Below are 19,728 nucleotides of genomic sequence, written 5' to 3' on the forward strand. Positions count from 1 at the left end.
GCAATTCCCAGACCAAGACACCAGGAGGGTCCCGCCCTCTGCCCCGCCTCCAGCTTTGCATACACCTCCTGATTGGCCGGCGGCGGCAGGCCCCACCCCGCGGAGCAGGGCACCGCAAGCTGCAGGCGGGCTCCGCCAAGATGCAGCGGCGGCTCCGGGTGTCGCCGGGCTGGCTAGGGGCAGCGCCGACCCGAGCCGGGCAGGGGGCGCCCGTCACGGCACCCGCGCGCTCCTAGCGCCCCAGACCTGCCTGCGGGCCCGGATCCTCCTTGACACTGTCCCGCCCGCCGTCCCCGCCCCTCCAGCCTTTGTGTCGCCGCCGCCCGGTGCCCCCGGCTCTGCGGGACCCCGGCCGGGCCGGACCCTGGCAAAGCGCCAGGCCCCGCGTGGGCTCCCGGCGAGCGGCTGATGGCGAGGGGGCGCGGCGCGGGCTCTGTAGCCCGAGTTCCCGACGCTGGAGGCCCGGCCCGCCTCCGCCGCATTGTCCCGGGCCGCGCGCCCCGGCCCTGAGCTGCGCCGCCGCAGCACCCGCCCGCAGCCCGCGTGGCCATGCGGAGAGCCGCCGGGATGGAGGATTTCTCCGCGGAGGAAGAGGAGCCCTGGTACGACCAGCAGGACCTGGAGCAGGGTGAGCGCGGGGACGACGGGGGCAGGAAGGCGGGGAGCGCCCGGTGACCCCTGTCCGCTTCTCCATTGTTGGGCGCTATCACCCCGGGAGGGGCTGGGCTGGACCGGGCGCGCCCGACTCGAAGGAGCGACGCGTCTGGAGAACCGGGACGTGGAGAGAGGGGGCGCTGCCAGAGAAGACGCGGACCGGACGGGTGGAGACCTGCAAAAGTGGGGGGCGGGGGGCGGTCTTCCTATTTTCCCAGACGACGGAGAATCCGTCATCCAGCTCGCCCACCCCGTTCTGGAGGCAGCAACTGCCCAGCCGCCCCTGGTATTGTTACGGGGCCTGAGCGCTGGCTAGGAGTCTTCCGAGGCCGGGAGGCGGCTCCTTCGTCATGTTTTGCTGGGAGGGTGGCCTGTGTGTAGAGGGAAGTTATCTCACGCCAAATCCAGCAGCACCCGTCCCTGCCAGGATTTATGAGCTCTAAGACTCCTAGAAAGTTTCCCTAACTCGCTTCCTACTCAGGGAGAAGTGGTACTGGGTCTTTGCTGGTGACGAAGCAGAAAGTCAAGTCTCCCATCTGCCTTCGAGAGTCAGAAGTCGCTTAGCCCTCCCCTGCCCGGTCCCCTTGCAAATGGCTCATGGTTTGGAGGGGGTCAGGTTCGAGAATCCCGGCCAGTGTGCCAGACGAGAGACTGAATAAAGAGGGATACACCTCCGCTGCCCCCAGTTGCCATCTGAGGGCAGAAAGGGCGACTGGAAGGGGGTTAGAAGCTGGTGATGAGGTGGCCGAAGTGACATCACTGGGAGTGGGGGGCGGGGCTGTTGGGACAGGAAGGAGGAGGAGGCCTGCTGGAGTGGAGTCAGTTCTATCCTCTCCTCCCCTAAGATGCGTCCTTCTTGGATGGTGAGAGCTGGAAGGGGTGAGGAAACATGTCCAGGGGGAAGTGACCTTCCCATGGCCTCCAGCAAGCTGGGGGGTGTGGACACAAGTCTGCTGCAGTTTGTGCCATAGTGGCCTGCTGTGGCGTGCTCACACCCTGGTCTCCATCCGCAAGGCTCCAGAGGGCTGGCTTTGCCCTGATGTGCAGCAGCTACCCTGATCCTGAAGCCCCTGACCTACTTCCCCACATGGCCAAGATTGGCTGGCAGATGAGGCTCTGTCCTTGTGCTGAGGACAAGGGTTAATCATAGCCTCAGGGGGACCAGGGTGGGACTGGGGATGCTGGACTAGGCCCTGCCAGGGTCTGTGCCCTGGACTCTAGCCTCAGCCTCCTTGCCTGGAATGAGATACAGCTCCCCTCAAACACACATACACACACACACCCACACATTGTGACAACCCCCTCTCCCATCCTGGGCAGTAAATTTTTCCATGAACACCTATTAGGCTCCCCTTAAGTACCAGACACCATCCTGGGAGCTGGGAATAGTCACAGCCCTGACCCTGAACGTATACCCTGGCAGGTGAAGGAGGCAGGTTTGTAACTAAGTGTAGGTGGCACAGTGTTTTTTTTCTTTTTTCTTTTTATTTATGTATTTATTTTGAGACAGAGTCTCCCTCTGTCACCCAGGTTAGAGTGTAATGGTGCGATCTCAGCTCACTGCAACCTCCATCTCCCGGGTTCAAGTGATTCTCCTGACTCAGCCTCCTGAGTAGCTGGGACCACACCCAGCCAATTTTTGTACTTTTAGTAGAGACAGGGTTTCGCCATGTTGGCCAGGCTGGTCTCAAACTCCTGACCTCAAATGATCCACCCGCCTTGGCCTCCCAAAGTGCTGGGATTATAGGCGTGAACCACCGCGCCCGGCTGGTGGCACAGTATTATGGGCAGTGGGGAGGGCTTCCTGGAAGAGCCAGGCTTAGAAAGAAAGATTGGAAACAGTTCTTGAGAAGACGGTTTTCAGGGAGGCCGATGCTAATATTGTTGCTGTCTCACTTAATTCCTGCACCCCTAATGAAGGCTTCGGCACTGTTCCTGGCCCAGAAATGGGAAAGGAGCCAGGGCGTAGAGGTGGGAGATGTGCAGAGATGTGCAGCTTCTTGAGAGAGAGAAGGATCTGAGACTCCAGCTGCACTGGGTGGCCGTGCTCTGGGCTGCCGGGAGGGATGGGCCCTGCAGGCCTCTGCTTCTCTGGCCCTGCTGGTCTGCAGCTGTCGGCCTGGCCTGGCAGCTCCAATGGTAGCCAAAGGCCAGGAACCAGGAGGGAAAGAAGAAATGAGACAGCCTCAGAATAATGGAGCTTCCCGCCAAAAGCTGGATGTCTGCTTGCTGTGGGCCAGGTACTGTGCTGAGCCTGAGGACATAGTCTCTGCCCTCAGAGGATTCAGTCTCTGCCCTCAGGGAACTCCAAATTACATTAGAGAAGACAGAAATAGAACCAAACTCACCATGGCGTCAGAGTGAGGGGTTCTGCAGCTGTGGGCCCAGCAACGGACACAGCAGAGACTTAGAAAGGTTTATGCCAAGGCCCTTTTGAGTGGAGGCTCCCCAGAAGAGGGAGGGAAGAAGGCATTCCGGGGGAAGAGACGCTTGTACCAAGTCATGGAGTGACATGAGAAGGCTGGAAAGTAGGGAGTGAGGGGCTGAAAGAAGCATCAGACACGGGTTCTGAGGGGCATTCCCATGGGCCCAGCCCGCTCTGTGCCCTAGGGGCCAGGCATGGAGAGCTGGATGGTGGGACGGAGCAGGGGCCAAAGGCCAGCCATATTGGGTGTCAGAGGCCTGTTGCATCTCCCAACCCACAAATTCTCTTCCACCCAGCTGCTCCCTGGTTGCCTGTGAGTGGCCCGGAAATGGTTTTCTCAGCCAGCCACCTGGTCTCCCCTCCCGTCTGTTTCCTCCTGCCCCAAGGGCAGGCCCTGATTCCACTTTCCAGAAGCTTGACTGTAGAGATCCTGTTTGACTTTGATGCTCTGTCCTGGTGGAAAGCAGCCGTGGGACAAGGGAGGTCCTAGATTCTCGCTGTGTTCTCTCTGCCTACTGCCACTAGCATCTGTAAAAATAGAAAAAGCCAGCTGGGCACAGCAGCTCACGCCTGTAATCCCAGCACTTTGGGAGGCCGAGGGGGGCGGATCACCTGAGGTCGGGAGTTCGAGACCAGCCTGAGCAACATGGAGAAACCCCGTCTCTACTAAAAATACAAAATTAGCCAGGCGTAGTGGCACATGCCTGTAGTCCCAGCTACTCAGGAGGCTGAGCCAGGAGAATCACTTGAACCCAGGAGGCAGAGGTTGCAGTGAGCTGAGATAGCACCATTGCACTCCAGCCTGGGCAACAAGAACAAAACTGTCTTAAAAAAAAAAAAAAAAGAGCCGGGTGCAGTGGCTCACGCCTATAATCCCAGCACTTTGGGAGGCCGAGGTGGGCGGATCACGAGGTCAGGAGATCGAGACCATCTTGGCTAACAAAGTGAAACCCCGTCTCTACTAAAAATACAAAAAATCAGCTGGGCGTGGTGGCGGGCGCCTGTAGTCCCAGCTACTCGGGAGGCTGAGGCAGGAGAATGGCGTGAACCCAGGAGGAGGAGCTTGCAGTGAGCCGAGATCGTGCCACTGCACTCCAGCCTGGGCGACGGAGCAAGACTTCGTCTCAAGAAAAAACAGAATAAAAGAAAGAAAGAAAAAGCCATTAATTATTAAGCACTAGCACTCCCTCTTTCGGCCCACCTCCCCCCCGTACCTTGGACCAGGCATGGCAGGCCCTGTGAGTTCCTCTTTCCAGGCTGAGAGGCGGCTGCTGAGTCACAGATTTGAAGTCCTTGGTACCCGTGCTGTCTCCGCCTGCCTAGCTGACCTTGAATCCTCAGCCTCAGGAGAGCTCTGACCTGGCAACGGGAGGGAGGTCCTGCCTCCACCCTGGTTACCCCAAAGGTGACCTGACCCTGATTCTGTGGACTCAGAGTGGCTGACAGTCGTGCCCTGGAGCTGGGAACAGGACCCCACAGCCCTGCCAGGTGGTACTTGTGTCCACTACCTGGAGCCACACCCTTACCTTTGTCCTCCCTGAAAATGTCCCTTGTCCCTTTGCCGCGTCTCTGCTCTGGAATCTGTGGTGCCTGCGCCAGTGAGGGACAGTGGGACTTCTAAGTTGCTTTTCAAAGACAGGCCCCGGGTTCCCCAGACATTCCCTCTCAGGCCTCTGGGGCATTGCTTCATGTAAAACCACTAAAACCTCCTGAAGGAGACCCCAGAAAACCCTGGGGTCCAGGCAGGGGATGTGCCAACCCAGACTTCATGTTGTTTTTTTTTTCCTTTTGACCTGCACAGTTCAAACCCATAGCCCAGACTTAGTACCTTCCCCAGCTTGGTCCGGTGTGTCCCATTCATCCAGCTGTGAGAGGTTGTTACTCCACTTTCACTTCCTGCCTAGCCAGCTCCCCCATTCTCCCGTTCCCAGGCCTCTCTCCTCTGAGCCTGGAGCCGTCACCAGCCCTCTGCTAGCTGGTGCCCTCTCCCTAGCACTTGGCTCCACTCAGTTCCCTGCTCTGCAACTTCTAGACTATTCCCTGATCCCTCCTGGCAGCTTTGACCAGCTTAGCTTGCACTGTGATCCAGTTTCCCTAAAATGATCTGAGACCTGCCTCTCTGCCCCCAAACAGCTTCTATTGTGTTTCTCTTTCTACCTGTCCCTGAATCACTAGGTGGCCCAAGTCGATTCACTGCCTTCAAAGGGCAACCTTTGATGTCTCTGGTGTATGGGGTGGTATACCACCCTGGCCTGCCAGCATTAGAAATCTACAGGCCAGACACTAACCTGGAAGTGGGGGGTATAATGTTGCACTGCACTTGGCCTTTCTTCACTCACCTCTGATGCAGTGGCTTTGCACTCTAGTTAAGCTGCAGGGGCTCCATGAAGGCCACTTACATGGAGCATGTCCTCCGACACCCACGGCAGGAGGTAGAATCAGTAGCAACGGCCTCTTTGCAGACCACGGAACAGTTTCCAAGGGGGGAAACATTTAGGAGGGTAGCCCTCTGATCTCTCTCGTGTATATCTGAACTACTGGATACTGTTGAGGATGAACTAAATTTGAGTCCCACTATGGAAAACAGGAAGATAGCATGGCTCTCTCATCACAAACTGAAGGTGATTTTGCCCGGCTCCTGAGCCCTGAGTTACTGCCATGCACACAACATAGGACAGGGCTGTAGTTTAGGGTTTTTTTTGTTTTTGTTTTTTCTGAGACAGAGTCATGTTCCATCGCCCAGGCTGGAGTTCAGTGGCACAATCGGCTCACTGCAACCTCCGCCTCCTGGGTTCAGGCAATTCTCCCACCTCAGCCTTCTGAGTAGCTGAGATTACAGGTGCGCGCCAGCACGCCCAACTAATTAATTTTTTTGTAGAGACGGGTCTCACTATGTTGCCCAGTTCAATGATCTTTACATCAAACTTTACAATTTGTAGATACCTCCAGACTTTTGCCCAGCTGACAGTTAATAAATTCATACAGCATATATCGTCATTCCCTTACTAGGTTTGTGTTAGGTAACTAGTTTTTCTTGGCATCCTCAACAGAAAGTTAATTGCTCAAGGCTAAAGGTTCTTATCTATGATATACATGATTTGGTTTCTTTGTTGTTGTTTTCAATGGCTGAGGTAGGTGTTTGGGAAAGCTGCCTTTGTTTTTCCAGGCTAAGTTGCTGCAGCCTTGCTCTAGGATAGCAGCTTTGCACTCCTTCTCCAGATGACACAGGGCCCTCCTTTGGCTAAAACCCAGCCCTGGAGGCTCCACCTTGGCTGTTTCAAAACCTCACCTCTATGCACAGGAGCAGACTCCAGATTTGTTCCTGTGGGGCAGTTCAGCCTTTATGTCCAGGCCCGGTGGCTGGTCAGGCCCCTCTGCCTCTCACAAGGCAACGTCAGTTCTGCCCCCAGCTTGGCTGAAGGCCCAAGGCTCTGCCCTCAGCTGCCCACCAAGAGTCACTGCTTGCCCGGGCTCGTCCCAAAGGGAAACTTCCACCCCAGATCTAAGTTTCTTTTCAAAGACATCCCTTGGGTTCCCCAGCTATTCCTTCTCAGGCCTCTGTCCAATGCATAGCAAGGGCTCAGCCGAAACAACCATATCTAGGAAACCTTCCGTCCGGGAGTATAGAGCCCATCTGTCCTCCAGAGACCCTAGAACTATCACTATGTCTAAAAAGGGAAAGCGGTAGAGAACTGGATCCCTGAACCACATCACATTGGCCCCAGCAGAGTTGCCTTTATGCATCTTGATCTGATTTACATCGTCAGCCTAGATTGAGAGCTGTTTTAAGAAGCAGCCTCATAAAACGAAACAGACCAGTGCTTTCCTGGACAGTCTTTTGAGAAAATGCCTGAAGAAGGCCTACCTTTTGTCCCAGGAATTCTATTTCTAGGAATTCTGTATCTAGGCCTACCTTTCGTACCAGGTACCTAGGCCTACCCTTTGTTCAAGGAATTCTGTGTCCTAAGGAATTGGGCGGTGATTTGCACAAAACGTTTTGTACAACAAAGTTAATTAGTTTCATTCTTTTTTTTTTTCAGAGATAGGGTCTTGCTGGAATGCAGTGTTGCAATCATAGATTACTCTAATCTGAAACTCCTGGACTCAAGCAATCCTCCCACATCAACTTCTCTAGTAGCTGCAACCACAGACATGCACCACCATGCCCGGCTAATTTTACAATTTTTTTGTAGAGATGGGGTCTCGGGTAGGGCACAGTCCCAACACTTTGGGAGGCCGAAGTGGGCGGATCACGAGGTCAAGAGATCGAGAACATCCTGGCTAACATGGTGAAACCCCGTCTCTACTAAAAATACAAAAAAATTAGCCGGGCGTGGTGGCGGGCGCCTGTAGTCCCAGCTACTCGGGAGGCTGAGGCAGGACAATGGTATGAACCCGGGAGGCGGAGCTTGCAGTGAGCCGAGGTCACGCCACTGCACTCCAGCCTGGGCGACAGAGCGAGACTCCGTCTCAAAAAAAAATACAAAAATTAGCTGGGCGTGGTAGCACACGCCTGTAGTCCCAGCTACTCGGGAGGCTGAGACAGGAGAATTGCTTGAACTTGGGAGGCAGAGGTTACAGTGAGCCAAGATCGCACCACTGCACTCCAGCCTGGCGACAGAGTGAGACTCAGTCTCAAAAAAAAAAAAAAAAAAAAAGAGATGGGGTCTCACTGTGTTTCCCAGGCTAGTCTCTAACTTTTGGCCTCAAGCTATCCTCTCACCTCAGCCTTCCAAAGCACAGGGATTACAGGCATGAACCACTGTGCCCAGTCTATACCTTTTTTTTTTTTCTTTTTGACAGGCAATGTCTCACTCTGTCACCCAAGCTGGAGTCCAGTGGCACAATCACAGCTCACCAAGTAGCTGGGGCTACAGGTGTATGCCACCACACCCCACTAATGTTCTTATTTTTTGTAAAGACAGGGTCTCATTATATTGCCCAGGCTGGTCTTGAACTCCTTTACTAAAGCAATCCTCCCACCTCAGCCTCGCAAAGCGCTGGGATTACAGGCGTGAGCCACCACATCCGGCCTGGCCTCTAATTTTTAAATCACCAGTTTGTTGTTGTTGTTGTTTGTTTGTTTTGTTTTTTTTGAGACAGGGTCTCTCTCTGTCACCCAGGCTGGAGTGCAGTGGCACAATCTCGGCTCACTGCAACCTGTTTCCCAGGTTCAAGTGATCCTCCTGCCTCAACTTCCCAAGTAGCTGGGACCACAGGCACACACCACCACGCCTGGCTAATTTTTGTTTTTAGTAGAGACAGAGTTTTACCATGCTGGCCAGGCTGGTCTCAAACTCCTGACTTCAAGTGATCCACCCTCCTCGGCCTCCCAAAGTGCTGGGATTATAGGCATGAGCCACCACACCCGGCCTAAATCACCAGTTTTTAACCTTTCTGTGCTGTTTGATTTTTTTACACCAATCATGCCTTATGAAAAACATTAAAGCTATTTTAAAAAGAAAACAGCCTTGTGAAACTCAGCCTGAGCCTGCTCTAATGCCTCTTTGAGGACCCACTCTCTCCCACCCTTCTTCGTCTCTGGATTAAGCTGCCTAAATCTTTTTTTTTTTTTTTAACAGATTTATTTAGATGTAATTAACACACAATACAATTCACTCATTTAAAGTGTGCAATTCAACGGTTTTTATTATATTCACAAAGTTATGCAACCATCACCACAATCAATTTTAGAATATTTTTATCACCCTGCCTCTTTTTAGAAACAAAAAACAGGCCAGGCCCAGTGGCTCACACCTGTAATTCCAGCACTTTGGGAGGCCAAGGTGGGTGGATTGCTTGAGGTCAGGAGTTTGAGACCAGCCTGACCAACATGGTGAAACCCCATCTCTATTAAAAATACAAAAATTAGCTGGATGTGGTTGTGGGCGACTGTAATCCCAGCTACTTGGGAGGCTGAGGCAGGAAAATGGCTTGAACCCGGGAGGTGGAGGTTGCAGTGAGCCGAGATTGCCCCACTGCTCTCCAGCCTGGGGACAAAGCAAGACTCCGTCTCAAAAAAAAAAAGAAACAAAAAATAATAAATATATTTAATATACATATGTGTGTTGTTGGGAAGATTGTATCCACTCCAAATGTCTAGGTATCATCACACGACTCAGACCCACAAAGAGAATTTTTAGGGATTTTAGTACCTGCCGTTTCTTTCTTTTTTTTTTTTTTTTGAGACGGAGTCTCGCTCTGTCGCCCAGGCTGGAGTGCAGTGGCGCGATCTCGGCTCACTGCAGGCTCCGCCCCCCGGGGTTCACGCCATTCTCCTGCCTCAGCCTCCCGCGTAGCTGGGACTACAGGCGCCCGCCACCACGCCTGGCTAATTTTTTGTATTTTTAATAGAGACAGGGTTTCACTGTGTTAGCCAGGATGGTCTCGATCTCCTGACCTCGTGATCCGCCCGCCTCGGCCTCCCAAAGTGCTGGGATTACAGGCGTGAGCCACCGTGCCCAGCCACCTGCCGTTTCTTTCTAACTCCTTCTCTCTACCCCCCCATCCCCCACAACATCCCCCTAAAAACAGACGGATTCCCTCCTAGCCTGTCTGATGGGTCCTCATTTCCCTTGGACTGGGGTCAGGGAGGGAAGGTTCCAGTCCTACAGGGTACAAGCACCAGGGCTGCTGGGGGAAGAGGATGGTTCTGCTGCTCAGGGAAAGAAGGTTTGAGAGCGGGGCACATATCACTAGGGTCAAATGGTACGCAGCCAGGAGCCCAATACCTGAATTCTCCCCCCAGCATGGACATAAACCTGCTGGGTGACCATGGGCAAGTCACTCTGCTGTCCTGCTCATTATCCATAAAATCAAGAAGTTGGGCCAAAAAGTTCTGAATCCTCTTCCAGTTTTAATACTCAGCAAGCCCTACTGCTCTCTCTGCCTCTCAGCAAGCTCCTAGTCACCCTTTTCTTTCTTTTTTTTTTTTTTTTTTTTTTTGAGACAGAGTCTCGCTCTGTCACTCAGGCTGGAGTGCAGTGGCACGATCTCGGCTCACTGCAACCTCTGCCTCCCAGGTTCAAGTGACTCTTCTGCCTCAGCCTCCCAAGTAGCTGGGATTACAGGCTTGTGCCACCACACCCAGCTAATTTTTATATTTTTAGTAGAGATGGGATTTCACCATGTTGGCCTGGCTGGTCTCAAACTCCTGACCTCAAGTGATCCTCCCACCTTGGCCTCCCGAAGTGCTGGGATTACAGGTGTGAGCCACTGCACCCAGCCTCCTATCCACCCTTCAAAGTCCAACTCGAAAGCTGCTCGTTTGCCTGAGCCTCCCGGGGAGAGTGAAGCTCTCCCTTGCCCATCACCCCACGGCACCTCGCCCCTATGTCCGTCCGTGCTCTTATCACTCACTTATTCTTCCAAAAAGACAAATTATGCACTAACTCTGTGCTACATACTGTCCTAGGCCCTGGGGATATTCATGAGCAAAACAGATAAAAATCCCTGCCCTGCCAGGTGCGGTGGCTCATGCCTGTAATCCCAGCATTTTGAGAGGCCAAGGTAGGAGGGTCACTTGAGGCCAGGAGTTCGAGACTAGCCTGGGCAATATAACAAGACCCTGTCTCTACAAAAAAAATTTTAAAAATTTTAGGCTCGGTGTGGTGGTTCGCGCTTGTAATCCCAGCACTTTGGGAGGCCTGAGGTCAGGAGTTCAAGACCAACCTGGCCAACATGGTGAGACCCCATCTCTACTAAAAATACAAAAAATTAGCCGGGCGTGGTAGTGGGTGCCTGTAATCCCAGCATAAAAAAGATTTTAGAAGTTAAAAAAAAAAAAAGTGCCAGGCATGGTGGCTCACGCCTGTAATCCCAGCACTTTGGGAGGCTGAGGCAGGCGGATCACGAGGTCAGGAGATCAAGACCATCCTGGCTAACACAGTGAAACCCCATCTCTACTAAAAATGCAAAAAATTAGCCAGGCATGGTGGTGAGCGCCTGTAGCCCCAGCTACTCGGGAGGCTGAGGCAGGAGAATGGTTGGCATGAACCTGGGAGGCGGAGGTTGCAGTGAGCCAAGGTTGCGCCATTGCACTCCAGCCTGAGCAAAAAGAGGAAAACTCCGTCTCAAAGAAAAAAACTCTACTAGTCCTGTAGTCCCAGCAACCAGTAGTATAGTCCCACGCCTATTCACAGGTGTGATCATATACGCTGTAGCCTTGAGCTCCTGGGCTCAAGGGATCCTGTCCCAGGCAGCCATATTTCACCACCTTTTTTTTTTTAAATAGAGATGAGGTCTCACTATGTTGCCCTGGGAGGCTGAGGGAGGAAGATCACTTGAGCCCAGGAGCTCAAGGTTGCAGCACATATGATCACACCTGTGAATACTCACTGCACCCCAGCCTGGGCCCCATCCCTTAAAAGAAAAAAACTGCCCTGTGAGCTCACAGTTAGTTGGGGGAGCTGAAAAAGATAAAGGAGTAACTTGCTTGGGAAATTAGATGGTGCTAAGTGCTAAGGAGAAAGATGAAGCGGGGGAGAGACTGCAGGGCAGGGAACAGTGTGACTTTGAATCAAGTGATTGGGGAAAGATCTAGAGAAGGTGACAGGCACAGACTTGAAGGAGAAGAGGGAGCAAGTCCTGGAAGTGTCAAGAAAGAACATTCTAGGCAGAAATAACAGTGCAAAGGCTTAGCTCCTGGCTTTCCTCTCCTCCCAGGCCTAGAGACTCCCGGTGTCTTGGTTACATTGCGGTCACCTAGAGTAGATGCTAGGAACATGAATGGGCATCCTCTGCCTTTGTTCTCATGCTCGGGTTTCTCCTATCCTAGACTTGCACCTAGCTGCGGAGCTGGGGAAGACTCTGCTGGAGAGGAACAAGGAGCTGGAGGGGTCCCTGCAGCAGATGTACTCCACCAATGAGGAACAGGTGCAGGAGATCGAGGTGAGGGCCCTGCATGTGCTTGCCCACACCCCTCGAGGGCCCCTTGGCCTGTGTGTGCCTTTATGCAACTTAGAATAAGGTGCTAGCTTATCAGACACAGCCTTAGCCCAATAGCCTGGTACAGTTCACAACTGTGCTATCCTGTACAAGGATAGCACAGCTATCTCAGGCAGCCCTATTGCACGACCAGGCCTGGTGGGACAAGAGTGAGACTTCGAAGCTGGGCACAGTGGCTCACGCCTGTAATCCCAGCACTTTGGGAGGCTGAGGCGGGCCTCCTAAAGTGCTAGGATTACAGGCGTGAGCCACCATGCCCAGCCTGAACCACCATTTTTAAGCCCCACTCAGCTGAAGACAAATACATCAAAGCAAACTTGTCCTTAGAAGGGGAGAAGGGGCCAGCGGCTCATGCTTGTAATCCCAGCACTTTGGGAGGCCACGGTGGGTGAAATACTTGAGCCCAGGCAAGATGGCGAAACCTTCCCTCTACAAAAAATACAAAAACTAGCTGGCTATGGTGGCATGAGCCTGTGGTCCCAGCTACTCAAGAGGATGAGGTGAGAGGATTGCTTGAGCCTGGAGGTTGAGGCTGCAGTGAGCCGTGATTGTGCCACTGCACTCCAGCCTAGGCAACAGGGCGAGACTCTGTCTTAAAAATAAATAAATAAAATAAAAAAGATTTATATTTTTTTTGAAATGGAGTCTCACTCTGTCGCCCAGGCTAGAGTGCAGTGGTGCGATCTGGGCTCACTGCAAGCTCTGCCTCCCGGGTTCACGCCATTCTCCTGCCTCAGCCTCCTGAGTAGCTGGGACTACAGGCGCCCGCCACCACACCCGGCTAATTTTTTTGTATTTTTAGTAGAGACAGGGTTTCACCGTGTTAGCCAGGATGGTCTCGATCTCCTGACCTCGTGATCCACCCGCCTTGGCCTTCCAAAGTGCTGAGATTACAGGCGTGAGCCATCGCACCGGGCATAAAAAAGATTTTAGAAGTTTAAAAAAAAAAAAAAAGGACTGGGCACGGTGGCCCACGCCTGTAATCCTGGCACTTTGGAAGGCCAAGGCGGGTGGATCACGAGGTCAGGAGATCGAGACCATCCTGGCTAACACGGTGAAACCCCATCTCTACTAAAAATGCAAAAAATTAGCCAGGCGTGGTGGTGGGCGCCTGTAGTCCCAGCTACTCAGGAGGCTGAGGCAGGAGAATGGTTGGCGTGAACCCAAGAGGTGGAGCTTGCAGTGAGCCGATGTCGTGCCCCTGCACTCCAGCCTGGGCGAGAGAGCGAGACTCCATCTCAAAAAAAATAATTAAAAAAAAAAAAAAAAAGAGGCTGGCATGGTGGTGCATGCCTATAATCCCAGCACTTTGGGAGGCAGAGGCAGGCAGATCACTTGAGGTCAGGAGTTCAAGACCAACCTGGCCAATATAGTGAAACCCTGTCTCTACTAAAAGTACCAAAATTAGCCAGGCATGGTGGCAGGCACCTATAGTTCCAGCTACTCAGGGGGCTGAAGCATGAAAATCACTTGAACCCGGGAGGCAGAGGTTGCAGTAAGCCGAAATCATGCCACTGCACTTCAGCCTGGGCAACACAGTGAGACTCTGTCTCAAAAGAAAAGGAAAGGAAAGGAAGGGGAGGGGAGGGGAGGGGGGGAGGGAAGGGAGGAGGGGGGAGGGGAGGAGGGGGGAGGGGAGAGGAGGGGGGAGGGGAGGGGGAGGGGGGAGGGAAGGGAAGGGAAGGGAAGGGAAGGAACAAAAAAAGAAGTAGGAGGAGGGTCTAGGCAGAGACATTTGCTCCTGCCCAATTCTAAAAAGTTACTCAATGTCCATCGACCCCCAGTACCTAACCAAGCAGCTGGACACGCTGCGGCACGTGAACGAGCAGCACGCCAAAGTCTATGAGCAGCTGGACCTGACAGCCCGGGACCTGGAGCTGACCAACCACAGGCTGGTGCTGGAGAGTAAGGCCGCCCAGCAGAAGATCCATGGGTGAGGGCCCGGCTGAGGGCTGGGGGGCAGGCGAGGGAGAGCCCCAAGGCTGAGTGTACACAGGGGCCCATGGACTGATGGGTGTGACTTGTGCACGTCTTCCTAGGAACCGGGGATGGGAGTGAGCTCGTCCTTGTTGATTTTGTGTGGTTTAACATTCAGGCCGCAACCTTGCTTTAAGCACCAACTATGCACCAGGCTCTTTTTTAGACACTGGGGATGCAACGATGGGGAAACAAAGACATTGTCCTGCCCTATAAGATCTCACAGCCTGGAAGAGAAGGCAGGCATGTAAATATTTTATGGCAGTGCAGGACAATAAGTGATAGAGGAGTGACAAGGAACTGAGGTGGCACAGAGGAGAAGTGATCAGCTCGCCTGAGAGGTACAAAAGAAGGGCAGGTCCTTGGGCATGCATAGAATTCCCCATCCTACCTCAGGACAAGACAGCGGCTCAAGGGTACCTGTCTGCCTCCTACTCAACGTCCCTCCATCCTCAGGGAGCCAGGGCTGCCGTGAGACAAACTGGCCCCATCCCCTTAAAGTCCCTGAGTGTCCACCGCCCCACCCTCAGGCTGACGGAGACCATTGAGCACCTCCAGGCTCAGGTGGAGGAGCTGCAGGCCCAGGTGGAGCAACTGAGAGGCCTGGAACAGCTGCGAGTGCTCCGGGAGAAGCGGGAACGCAGGCGTACCATCCACACCTTCCCCTGCCTCAAGGAGCTGTGCACCAGCCCCCGGTAGGTGAGAGCGCTGCTTGGTGTCTCTGGGATTGCCAGCCATGGGAGGAAGGAGAGGCAGCAGGCAGCAGGGTGCGGTTGGTGCACCATCCAGGCCATCAGAGAGACTGGTCCTGTTGCTAATGACAGTCATAGCAGCTGGCGTTTACTGAGCCCTGGCTGTGTGCTGCCACTATGCTGATATAATTCTTATTGCAACACTGTTGGGGGTGTTTTATTATGCCGACTCTCCAGATGATAAAATTGAAGCTCAGCGGTTGTGTGTCTTATCCGAGGTCACCTGTTTAGTAAGAGGCTCAGCCAGCATGCTAACCCAGGAGGGGTAACCCACTGTGCTTTTCAGTTCCCACTGAATCTAAGACCAGACAACCACTTAATAATGGAAAAATACACGTTTCATACGTAGTGGGTGTTTCAATAAGGGTCCTGGCAGGAAACAGTCTCTCACACAGAGTAATGGAGAAGTTAAATGAAGAAGAGCTGTGGGCAGGGGGTAGGGAAGCCACAGGGACACTATAGTGCCCCAGGGTTGCAGCAGAGAGGAGCTGCCACCAGCCCTAGGCCTCAAAGAGCAAGGGGGAAGGGAGGTTACCGGCACCTAGAAGGTATGGAGAAGGCTGCCTGGTCACCATTAACCATGGAGAGTCCAAGGAAGACATACCCCACGGCCTCTGCTCCCCGCTCGGACCTCTAGCCAGAGCCTCCCATGGGCCAAGCTCAGGAGAGAACCAGGCAACCTGGCAGAGGCGGTCCATGGTGGTCAGCCTCCGGGGGCAGAGAGCAGGGGGAGAAGGGTGGAGAGCCAACGGAGAGGGGCAAACAATTTCAGCCCAGAGAACAAGAAAGATGTAAGCGCCCTGGCTGGGCTGCTCGGCCTTGGCCGTGCCCCTGACCACTGCCCTCTCCTCTGCCCCCACCCCGCTGCGGCTTCCACTCCCCGCCAGGTGCAAGGATGCTTTCCGCCTACACAGTTCCTTCCTGGAGCTGGGCCCGCGGCCCCTGGAGCAGGAGAACGAGCGGCTGCAGACCCTGGTGGGGGCGCTGCGCTCCCAGGTGAGCCAGGAGCGGCAGCGCAAGGAGCGGGCGGAGCGCGAGTACACCGCGGTGCTGCAGGAGTACTCGGAGCTGGAGCGCCAGCTGTGCGAGATGGAGGCCTGTCGCCTGCGTGTGCAGGAGCTGGAGGCCGAGCTGCTGGAGCTGCAGCAGATGAAGCAGGCCAAGACCTACCTACTGGGCCCGGACGACCACCTGGCCGAGGCCCTGCTCGCACCCCTCACGCAGGCCCCTGAGGCCGACGATCCTCAGCCCGGCCGCGGCGACGACTCGGGCGCCCAGGACGGCGTCTCCTCACCCGCAGCCTCTCCAGGCCACGTGGTGCGCAAGAGCTGCAGCGACACTGCGCTCAACGCCATCGTGGCCAAAGACCCAGCCAGCCGGCACGCGGGCAACCTCACACTGCACGCCAACAGCGTGCGCAAGCGGGGCATGTCCATCCTGCGGGAGGTGGACGAGCAATACCATGCGCTGCTGGAGAAGTACGAGGAGCTGCTGAGCAAGTGCCGGCAGCACGGGGCCGGAGTGCGGCACGCCGGCGTGCAGACCTCGCGCCCCATCTCCCGGGACAGCTCGTGGAGGGACCTGCGCGGGGGTGAGGAGAGCCAGGGTGAGGTCAAGACAGGGGAGAAGAGCCTGAGCCAGCACGTGGAGGCCGTGGACAAGCGGCTGGAGCAGAGCCAGCCCGAGTACAAGGCGCTCTTCAAAGAGATCTTCTCCAGGATCCAGAAGACCAAGGCTGACATCAATGCCACCAAAGTCAAGACGCACAGCAGCAAGTGACCCTTGCCCGGCCTGCAGCCTCTCCCAGGGTGGAGGCCGTGGGGTCCCTCAGTCCTGGGCGGTGCAGCTTCCAGAGAGCGAGCGCCCTTTAGCGGCCTGCCACCACAGCACGCGGCCTCCTGATCCGGAAGCACGCAGCATGTTCCCTGCTGAGCGGAGGCAGCCCACCTGTCCTGCCTCCCAGGAGCCCTTGGCCACCTCGCGCCAGCCCAAAGGCGCAGCTCAGAGTTCAAAGCCAAATGTCCCCATTACCCCAGGGATCCCCCAGCTCCCCCAGTTCCCGGCTTCCTGACCCTGCACCTTACCCTTAGACTGGTGACCAGGCTTCTGAAAGCCATTCTGAATCAGTTGGCTTTTTTTTGGTTGTTTGTTTTTTCTAAGAGATTTGCAATGCAAGGTCTCCTTGACCCCTTGCCACAACTGGAAACACTTGAAAGGGGACCCCAGGACCAGCTGTTTCAGGGGTTTCCTGGACCACCCACTGCTTCTCCCCAGCCCTGATACGCTGACATTCCCTTAGCACCAGCTTTCCCACCCCCAAGGTCCTGACCAGGTCAGAGATGTCCCCTGCCATGCAGAGCAGGAAGCCTCAGCTGGGCCTGGAGCGTCCCTGCTCCAGCCCTGCCAAGGACAGGTTTCTCCCTGGATACTCTTGGCCCACGGCAGATCTGTAGCCAGTCAGAGGAGGAGGAGAAGGAGCACTCAGCAGAGTGGTGCAGTTTCGCTCAGAGCCGGCCTCCTCGGCTTCCAACCCCGGAAATGCCTGCTGGGCCTTAAGCTTTCCAGGGGCCGGGGCAGTGGGGAGCCCCCATCCCTTCACACCGCCACCAACTAACCAAGCTTGGCCTCTGACTCCCCTCTCTGTGCTTGCCCCCATCTCAGGGACCATGATGTCTCAGTCACTTCACGCTCCCCACAGGCCAACCCTGGCACAGGTCATGTCTGCAGCCCCCAGAACGTTCTGGACATGCACCACCAGCCAGTGGTCCCAATGTCCACCCCTGCCTCCCCTTCACTGGGGACTGGGGTTTTCACCCCATGCTGCATCGTGTTGAATTGGGATGGGGCTGAGGAACATGCTCCCTCCCTCCCTCCCATAAAATGCCTGCTCTTAACCTCCCACCTTTGTGGGGGGCTTCTGAGGACCCAGTTGGGTCAGGGGTTTTGCTTCAAGATGTCAGAAAGTCAAGGTTCAGCTAAGAGACACCCAGGTCCCCAGCTTGCCCTGAGCAGCCCTTCAGGGCTTCTGGTTCCTTCTGCCACCCTTCCTGAGACCCTAGAAACCAGAGGAGCCATACAGTCCGTGGAAGGCAGGGGCCCTGGCCTCTGCACCGGGAACCCAGTGGGAACCTTCATGCCTTATTTATTTATAATGAGTTTTTCTTACCAAGCATCCCTGACCTCCTGGAGACACCACCTGCTTTCCGGGCGGCACTGTGATGGGAGCTGGTGGCGACTGAGTCCTTCTGTACATGCAACTGAGAAACTTTTGTCCTTTGAGGCTAGGCAGCTCCCTGCCCTCCGTGTGTCTCTGTTATCTGGGGGAGAGGAGTGTGGATGGGGGGGGGGGAAGAGCTCCAGCCTGTTTGCTCCCCAGCTCTGTAGTGGCAGACCAGCGTCACCTTTGAAGTATACATGAGAGAAATATATTTACAAATGCTTTATTCTCTTCTTTAATAAAAAATGCACCAGTATTCTAAAAGCAGAAATGGCCCATCTCTATGCATCTCACACACCTGCCTCGCATCACATCCAGCCATGGGAGAGGGTAGCATCCTGGGTCCCACTTCCCTGAGACTGAACAGCTCCAAATAGCAGGTTCTGGCAGAAGTTTCTATATTTATTGAGGGCCAGCTAGGGATACATGGTGAACAAGCCAGCAGGGCCCCTCTTCCCTTGGAGTTTATATTCTGGTGTGGGGAGATCCATCCAAAATAAACAAACAAAAGATATAGCATGATGGAAAAACCAGGGCAAGAGGATAGTGCTACCTCAGCTAGAGCACGTGGGCTCAACAGGGTGAACCAAGTTAAAACAAAAAAATCGGCCTGGTGCGGTGGCTCATGCCTATAATCCCAGCCCTTTGGGAGGCCAAATTGGATCGCTAGAGCCCAGAAGTTTGAGACCAGCCTGGGCAACATAGCAAGACCCCCTCTCTACAAAACATTTTTTGAAAATTAGCAGAGCATGGTGGTGTGCATTTGTAGTCCCAGCTACTCAGGAGGCTGAGGTGGGAGGATCACGAGCCTGGGAGGGCAAAGCTGAAGTGAACTATGATCATACCACTGCACTCCAGCCTGGGCAACAGAGTGAGACCCTGTCTCAAAAAAAAAATCATATCTAGATATATAAATACAGCACATGAAGAGATAGACAGTGTTACTAAAATTCCTGGGGGAGCAATTGGGAGAAAATATCTAAATAGGCTCTTTGAGGTAGGAAGGGGGAGCGATCATGAGAAATGCTAAGCGAGGGTGGTCGGGGCACTTCTGGAGAGGTGATGATGAAGCTGAAACCAGAAGGCTGGGGAGGAACCAACGGGAAGATCAGTGGAGGCCCAGGGAGCAGCTGGGGCAGTGGAGGGTGGCCGGGACAGAGGGTGGAGGCCAGGCTCCCAAGAGCCCAGAAGGTTCAAGGGAGCTCGGGCTTCCTAAGTGCAATGAGACGCCACAGCAGGAAGCCCAGGGCCAGACTGATGCCCTGAAGGACCATGAGGGATGGGGAAGCTGCCCTGCCCTTGGTGAGCCACCCATTGATGACACAGGACAGTCACAGGAATGACAAGAGGGCCATCTCCTGGTGTTTTTCAAGCTGATAAACCCCACATCTCTCTTCCATATACATGAAAAACCTCACCACTCCCATTCTTCCTCAGATATCTGTCTCCTCCCCATGTTATACAGAGGATGATACATAGAGGGGTTCATCTTCTGGAGGGGTCCCCATCACCAAGATCACACCAGCCTCCCTCTTGTTCTGGAAGTGCCGTCAATCTGTTGGGTTTTCTGTTTTCCTCAATGCAAAATGATAGGCCGGGCGAGGTGGCTCACGCCTGTAATCCCAGCACTTTGGGGGGCTGAGGCGGGCAGATCATGTGACATCAAGAGTTCGAGACCAGCCTGGCCAACATGGTAAAACCCCGTCTCTACTAAAAATACAAAAATCCTAGCTACTTAGGAGGTTGAAGTGGGAGGA

At 54.5% G+C, this 19,728-nt stretch overlaps 1 protein-coding gene across 1 annotated transcript; it reads left to right on the forward strand.

Annotated features, from left to right (window-relative positions):
- Window positions 1-118: 118 nt before the first annotated feature.
- Window positions 119-18,238, forward strand: CDR2L (cerebellar degeneration related protein 2 like). The gene is made up of 5 exons (XM_030827769.1): window positions 119-628; window positions 11,856-11,968; window positions 13,810-13,958; window positions 14,533-14,697; window positions 15,642-18,238. The coding sequence occupies exons 1-5, from the start codon at window positions 550-552 to the stop codon at window positions 16,531-16,533; spliced, it is 1,398 nt and encodes a 465-aa protein (XP_030683629.1). The 5' UTR covers window positions 119-549; the 3' UTR covers window positions 16,534-18,238.
- The last annotated feature ends 1,490 nt before the right edge of the window (window positions 18,239-19,728 follow it).

Source organism: Nomascus leucogenys, chromosome 14, assembly GCF_006542625.1.
Source record: "Nomascus leucogenys isolate Asia chromosome 14, Asia_NLE_v1, whole genome shotgun sequence".
In the NCBI taxonomy this organism is placed as follows: Eukaryota; Metazoa; Chordata; class Mammalia; order Primates; family Hylobatidae; genus Nomascus; species Nomascus leucogenys.